Source organism: Priapulus caudatus, unplaced genomic scaffold, assembly GCF_000485595.1.
Source record: "Priapulus caudatus unplaced genomic scaffold, Priapulus_caudatus-5.0.1 Scaffold2554, whole genome shotgun sequence".
In the NCBI taxonomy this organism is placed as follows: domain Eukaryota; kingdom Metazoa; phylum Priapulida; class Priapulimorpha; order Priapulimorphida; family Priapulidae; genus Priapulus; species Priapulus caudatus.
This window is the reverse complement of record NW_014579615.1, coordinates 19,716-27,515: the sequence shown is the minus strand read 5'-3', so window position 1 is coordinate 27,515 and position 7,800 is coordinate 19,716. Positions and strand designations below refer to the sequence as shown.

The following is a 7,800-nucleotide window of genomic DNA, read 5'->3' as shown; positions in this document are numbered from 1 at the left end:
CCCTCCTCATGTCCTCCCCTCCTCCTCCTGCCCTCCTCCTCCCCTCCTCCTCCTTCCTGCCCTCCTCATGTCCTCCTCTCCTCCTCCTGCCCTCCTCTTCCTGCCCTTCTCCCATCGCCACCGATCGGTGATCCGATTGGTGTTTTTTTCTCGAGCGCTGTCACTGCTATAGAGCCTGCTATAGAGTCTGTCATAGAGTCTGCTATAGAGCCTTGTCAGGAATTAAGGTCCCACGGGAGCGCTTGTGGTGTAACTTTTTTTCGAAAAAACGAGGAGAAGGGTGATTAGAAAGCAGGAGGAGGAGGAGGAGGAGGCGTAGATTATGATAGGAGAAGGAGGGGAAGGGAGCGAGCATTGTGGAGAAGGAGGGGAGAGCGTGGCTACTAGTTTGTGAGCGAGGTAGTGAGAGTTAGGAAAGAAGAGGCGGTATTGTAAGTTTACTCGTCCTTCTTAGTATGACTTCACCTTCTTCCCCCCCTGTCTCTCTCTCTCTCTCTCTCTNTCCTAATATACTGTCGATTTTTTGCGTTTTTTTTGTCAATATATACAGAACAGCCACCTGTATTTTATCGGTTTCGGGTTGAGTAACCCGAATCTGACCTTATTTGAAGATTTGAGGCTATATACATGTCAGGGTCACGATAGAGGAACGCCGACTGAGGAGGTGCAATCGTACGTCAAAACTATTAAACACTAAGATTAGAGCATAATACACAGTTTTTAGGGATTTGTGGCCTCTGAAATCGATTCTGATGTCTATTTTGGCGATTGAGGACATAGTGACCACATTTTGGGGTCAAATGTCAAGCTCAGATTGTGTTACTAACTAAAATAAACAAGATTATTCAGGATCAATTTTTATTAAGTAATTCAGATAGAAGTATTCGTACGGTCATCTTCGCGCTATTAACGCAGCCACTTCGATTTCAAAGGGCATTACATCGACACCGGCGTGGTTGCATTTGCACCTTCCTGTGGCATGCTTCAGAGCGCGAGTGCAAAGAATGGCAATGTACTGAAGCGCTGCGCTGAGAGTCGGCTCCATAGTGGTTGCCATGTACTGGTGCACCCTTTGTGCCAATCCCAACTCAGCTGAAGTAGTCAGGAATTTCTTGCTGACGAGGTGGCCTGACTCCAGGTAGAATGTGCGCGTAGTAACTCGCTCAATGCTGGAAACTGTGCTGCTTGGTAGGTGAATATTTTCCAGTGATCTGCCTTCCAGTGATGAAGAGCGTGCGTGGCAGTCATTGACACCAGCTGCCACACACCCCTTGCTGTCACATGAGTACGCCGAAGCGTTGCGATCTGCTGCATATGTAGACACCAGACTGAAGAAGGTCTAGGGTCGCGTGTAGAGCAGCGCACTAGGTGTCGTTGCAGCGTCGACATGCTTGTCCAGGCCTGCCCAGTGCGGTCTTCTTGCCACATGCCAAGATAACTGCTGAATTCGTGTCACATCGTGTTAGGCTGTCGGAAAAGGGATAGTGCCAAGGACTTTGAAGGACGAGATTGGACGCGATGGTCATGGGACTGGGAAATCACGGTACTTTTTACCAGACGAACCCCACCAGAGCTCTGTGAGCGACGGGTCTCGAAAAACCGGATTGCCAAAACCACGACATCGCTGTCCACCGTTGCGAACATAGACCAATCTGCCTCTGCGGCATGTGCCAGATGCAGTAAGATCTTTGTGTCCGCCTCGGAATGGTTGCACGGCTGAAGTGTTGTGAGGGTCAACATGCTTGTTGGAGAGCACGGTCTCGAAACGGTACTCAGGAGGAGCTTTTCCACCCATGTCGTTCTTGGAGATCTGTGTGCTGATGAATGAGAAGAGCTCCTTCTTGTTCTCCCTCAAGTTTTTAGGAAGCACTGTTCCATTCATGCTTCGGAATTTGAGTGCTGCCATCGCCGACTCTTGTCCGTGGGCCTCTCCCACGTCGTAGCTGTGTGAGAGCTTTGAGGTTATTTTCCTCGGGGTAATTATCCCATACCAGCGTCGATGCGTTGGGTACCACTCTTCATTTGGACCTCCAGAAATGTACAATGTGAAGCGCATACTCTCTGAATGTTTTTTGCTGTTGTGGGGCGCACCATGATGTGATCACTGGCTGCCATATCCAACACCACCAACGTGGCTTGTTTGGCAGCAGCTGGTGCGGCCAGTGGGTGCATTGAGGCATTGAAGAATGTCCGATTGTCGTCCCAGATCGCAGCGACCTCGATCCGCCAGGCTTGGTGGCTCTTTCTGATTTTCGAACCGAAAAGAAGTCTGTCATGTCGCATCGGGACAACGACTGAAGTGAGCAGGAAAAGCTTGCGTGATTAAGGTCATATCTGCCTCTGTATGCCAGTGTCCTTCTTGGCCTTTTTTCTTGGGTGTCAGGTCGGTTGGCGAATGTTAGATGTTGTTCGCCTTGAATGGTATCAGATACCGGTATGAAAGCTTTTTCCAGGCCTTTTCAAATGACGCTATGCTGCGCATGAAGGGCTTGGTCAGCTCATGGATTTGGATAGAGAATTAGCAACGGCCTTGTTCCATAACACTTATGTGGTATCGAGGCTACAGAGCTCCTGACTTGTAGTGAGGAAAGGGTTGTCTAGCTGCTCGACCACCCTGATGAACGATAGTACATTCCTTTCGAAACTTGACTTGCAAGCTGTGTTCTTCCTCATGATGAGCATGGGATGATGATGGTGGGTCGTGGATGGCCTCGAACTCCTCAACTATCGTGTCAGTCAGGATGCCAAGTACAAGCATTGTTTCTTGTTGCAATTCACATTCTCAGAATCTGGATTTAGGCAAAGTAAAGCATTGTTTCTTGTTGCGATTCACATATCTCAGAATCTGCTTCCAGTAAACCACACTACACACACACGCGCCACGGGCACACGCACACGCACCGCACACACGTACGCGCACTGCGCACACGCACACGCACGTCACACAAACACACACACACACACACACACACACACACACAGCGTACACACACACTCGGCAAATCAGCAGAGCGTCCCCTTGCGCAATCATGCCGTGCGTGTCGCAAGATCTCTGTGTGAGATAGATGTCCGGACGCGTAGCTAGCGGTTCTCGTCCGGGAACGCGTCACGTAGGCATGCACGGCCTTATTTTTTATGGTGGCCAGGCGGGCACACTACCCGACAGTTTCAGGTGGCCGACGCCGTTTCAGGTGGCCATTGGCACCCGGGCCACCGTTAAAGTCAATCCTGCGTCAGTGTGCAATGGCTCATATACATATAGGAAACATAGTTTCTAATTTTCTGAAAAGTCGTTTGTCGTTACGGTCGGTCGTTGTTGCTGCAGTGTGTCTTGGCAAAAAGTGTTTCTGTGGGAGAATCTCAATACTTTTTGATGTGGGGTGACACACTAGAAACACTGGGGTTGACCCAAATTGACCTAGGTGACCTTGAGGAGTGACCTTGACTTCGAATCCTATAAATAAGATCAGAATCGGATTCTCAGAGGCCACAAATCCCTAAAAAGTGGTATTATGTCTGATTCTAGCCAGTGCTCGAATAAGCGTGTCCGTTGTCGCAGACAACCAGAATTTGCCGCGGACAACCTAACCAGTCTGAGACATTGTCGTGGACAACCAAGTAAAAAAGGTGACGAAAACGCACTTATTTTAGTTTTTCTCAGGGGTTCTCAAGAGCACTTATAGCCTGCGGCCCCGCCATTAATCTATGGTGTGGGAAAGCGACGCATACTAGCTGCTATTTGCAACACTGGTATATGTCAGGTTTTCTGATTTATGAGAGGTGAAGTCGATTTGACCAGCAAACAGCAGTTCACCCCTACATTTTGGTATTTTTATTCCATTATTATTTTTGAATTTTCCGATGGCTTTGCCCATGCAAAACAAACAACAGTGGGGATTCATGTTGATCCGAAAGTAAAAAAAAAGAGAATTGTCGTAGCAGAATGAAGGGCTGTACAGTTATCTCAAAAGTGCCGCAAAATACCATCTCCTGCCATCTTACATTTTCAAAATTTTGTGGGGGAGAACCCCCATACCCCCCGCTTTGTGTTCACCCCCCGAAAATCCTAGATCCTAGATCCGCCACTGAGACATTACATATCTTGGGAGCAGAGAACAATGAACAAAAATGTCGCCTTTTCGCATGCACCCAAAACAAAGATTGCAGAGAAGTAGAGGAGCCGTAGGGTGTGGAGAGGGAGGTGGAGGAGCCATTAAAATATTAAGTCATCCACTATTTTGCGCAGTGTGCTGTTTTTGGCCCCCTTGTTAAAAATCCTGGCTACAACACTGTTTTTGGGTGTTTTCTGACCATATTATTATGTGATTGAAAATAGGAATTTGGGGATATTTTTTTGGGACAACCAGAAATTGTTGCGGAGCAACCGATTTGATGCCTGGGTTGTCGCAGGACAACCACATTTTTTTTCTTATTTCGAGCACTGCTAGCACTTTTGGTTTTTTACTATAATTGACGTACGATTCACCTCTCGGTCGGGTGACCTCTATCGTGACCCTTGACATGCAATATTGCCTCAAATCGTTCAAATAAGTCAGATTCGGGTTACTCAACCCCGGAAACTGATAAAATTGAGTGCTGTTTGATATGTGTATATATTGACAAAAAAACACTAAAAAACAAGATATTTGACCCCAAAATGACCTTTAGGGTGACCTTGAGGGGTGACCTTGACCTCAAATCACTGAAGTAAGATCAGAATCAGATTCCCAGACCTTGAAAACCCCTAAAAAGTGGTATTATTTATGATTATAGTTCTTTTGGATGTTTAACTAGATTGACCCCCAACCCGGGTGGTGGCCATATTGGAATTTGCCAATATGGCGGCCCCGGGGAGCGCCCATTCCGGGCCCCGCCAGAAATCGAAAAAGTATGGTATGGGCAACATCTGGGCCAAATTTGGTGCTTTTGGAAGAATATGAACCAAACGGCCCTTTTTTTAGCCCTACCACCCCTGACTAGTTAGTCTTGCAGCCTGGTAGTCGACTTACTGCATGTCGTGACAGAACAAATGCTGATCTAATGATGGTTTAATTAATTAACATTTATTGTAACGACTTTTCAGGGGTGGCGTCTCGCTCGCGATGACTTCTGCCGTCGTCACCAGGTGTCTCCGCGCGCTCTCGCAGCACGCACGTCAGCTGTCCAATCACGTGACAGCCACGCGCGTTCTCGCCCCCCCGCACCTCCCGCTTGGGTGCGGTGGCGCCACCTGCAGGAGCAACCGTGTCGGACTCGCGCTGCGACGATACCACGACACTCCGTCACTGACGGCCGACGCCGTCGCCGCGGAAACGATCAAGATAGACGGCGAGAGCTTCCCGCGAGACCGACTCACGAACGTGACGCCACGCATCGCTTCGCACGTCGCTCGCGACCTCCCCGACAGGCGGCGCCACCCGCTCTGGCACGTGAAGAACCGCATACGGGACTACTTCCACGCCACTTACAGGAAGTCGGGGCGAACGCCGCTGTTTTCGCTCTGTGAGAATCTCTCTCCCATTGTCACGATCGAGCAGAATTTCGATAGCTTGCTGACCCCCACGGACCACGTGAGTCGTTCCCCCGCCGACAGTTACTACGTGAACGAGGGACGGATGCTGCGCGCGCACACGTCTGCACACCAGCGCGACCTGGTGAGGATGGGACTCGACGCCTTCCTCGTCGTCGGTGAGATAATCGCCCGCGCATTCTGTCTCTCTCTCTCTTACTCTCCGTCTCTCTCTCGCCCTTCTCTCCTCCTCCCTCTCCCTCTCCCGCTCTCTGTCTCACTCTCTCTATCTCACTCTTATTCTATATCTCTCTTTCGCCCCCTCTCTCCCTATCCCTATCCCTCTCCCTCTCTCTCTCTCTCTGTCTCTGTCTCTCTCTCTCTCCCTATCCCTCTCCCTCTCCCGCTCTCTGTTTCTCTTTCCCTATCCCTCTCCCTCTGCCTCCCATGTAACTTTGTTAATAATGCTCTCAGTAGCCTGGATACAGCTCGTCATATTTTTTTCCGTCATATTTTAGCTCAGCTGACGAAGTCAGATGCAGCATGTAGAATCGCATGATTGTCCGTGCGTCCATGCGTCCGTGTGTCCATGCGTCCGTGCGTCCGTCAACAGTTGGGCACAAATCTTAACCGCTCGACGTACGGTCTTGATATTCGGGACGTCGACCAGTGCGAAATTGGAGGTCACAGGTCAGAGGGCAGTGGGGGAAGTCAGATATCAGAGATTTTCTGAGGACATGGTCTAACGGACCGAGAAAACTTTTTTGTTTCAGCGCTGACCTACCGTTTTTATCACTTTATTGAAAGGACCATGAAATCTACTTTCTGCTGACGTGCGAAGAGTAAGTATCTGATAACCTTTTGACCCTCAAGAGGAGGGTTAAACATGGATTTGTTGACTGTTAACAAAGGACTGAACTGCTTTTGCTATTCGAGCCCCTCCACCCCCTACCCTCCCCCCACCACCACCGCTACGCTCGCGCTCGACGTATATCCATGATAACGTTAATATAGCGAAGTCATTAAAGTTACACAGCTATATCTTTATTACTGTACTACCGGTATAGCAAAGCCTATCAATGCGGTGCGGGAGGGCGCACTTGATTCGGTTGCCAGTAAGTTTATCAGAAGAATACCCGGCTACAGTACACGTCAGTTGAGCGCTGTCGCTCTGCGGCACTTGTTTCATATATATATATATTATATATGCTTCTATATGTTATGCCTTCGCAGGCGACTGCTACCGCCGAGATGAGATAGACGCCAGCCATTATCCGGTCTTCCACCAGTGCGAGGGAGTGCGACTGTTCACGGAACATCAGGTTTGTGCAGGACTACGGCAACACCTGCGTATAAGGGTCACTTGGGGGGGGGGGAAATGTCGAAAGTGGCCTTGATGGAGAGGTGTCGGTTGTATATAGGTGGTTTCAATGTATGACTGTCGCATTAGGTGAAAGCTAGAAAGTGTCCTTTATAGACAGGTCATCGTTTTTAGCTCACCTTGACATCGTCAAGCTGAGCTATTGCCATGGGTCGTCGTCCGTCGTACGTCCGTCCGTCCGTCCTTCCGTCCGTCAACATTTCGCTTCGGTCAACGATAACTCAGGAACCGTTTGACCCACATGTTTGAAATTGGGTATAGTTGTTACTGCTATACTCCCATATGGAACGTCCTATTTTGAAGCACGCCAGTCGACGTACTTTCGAGCCACGGCAATTTTTTGGCAAAAATGGGAATTGCCATTAGTCAGTTCAGGTTCAACGGATTTTGCTCATTTTTGGTATGTGAATAAATAAGGGCTAGGGGTTTTGATATTTAAAAAAAAATTATGCAAATTAGGTAGGGTTTGGCAATTATATAGCATATTATATAGACCCAAACAGTCTGTGGTGTCACACTCGTCTGGTTCGTTTTACAAGAGTTCATTGACAATATCTTTAATGCAAAATTGGTATTTCCTTTCCACCCTGCCGATAAAACGTCTATATTAGAGTAAAGATTTACAAAACATGTCGGAACGTAGCATAGCCTATTTATTTCAAACGCCATCGCTACAAAGCGGGTATAGCGCCATCTACGGTCACAAATTGTGAATCATTTTGGTTTATAAATTATTATTGCGATATACAGATGGCAATCGTTTCTATAATGTACGTCGATGGTTGCTCAATTAAAACTGACTTCTTCTTACTCACTCATTTGTGTCCTTTTTAGCTCATTTGACATAGTCAGATGCAGCTTGTAGAATCGCATGATTGTTCTTCCGTCCGTCCGTGCGTCAACAGTTGGG

At 48.3% G+C, this 7,800-nt stretch overlaps 1 protein-coding gene across 1 annotated transcript in view; it reads left to right on the top strand.

The window, feature by feature from the left end:
• Nucleotides 1-5,072: 5,072 nt before the first annotated feature.
• Nucleotides 5,073-7,800, top strand: part of LOC106818820 (phenylalanine--tRNA ligase, mitochondrial-like) — a 21,690-nt gene continuing 18,962 nt past the window's right edge. Inside the window, exons 1-2 of the mRNA XM_014823492.1 lie at nucleotides 5,073-5,688; nucleotides 6,743-6,831. Coding sequence (XP_014678978.1) covers nucleotides 5,103-5,688; nucleotides 6,743-6,831 — 675 coding nt within the window. The 5' untranslated portion in view covers nucleotides 5,073-5,102. The remainder of the gene's footprint in view (nucleotides 5,689-6,742; nucleotides 6,832-7,800) is intronic.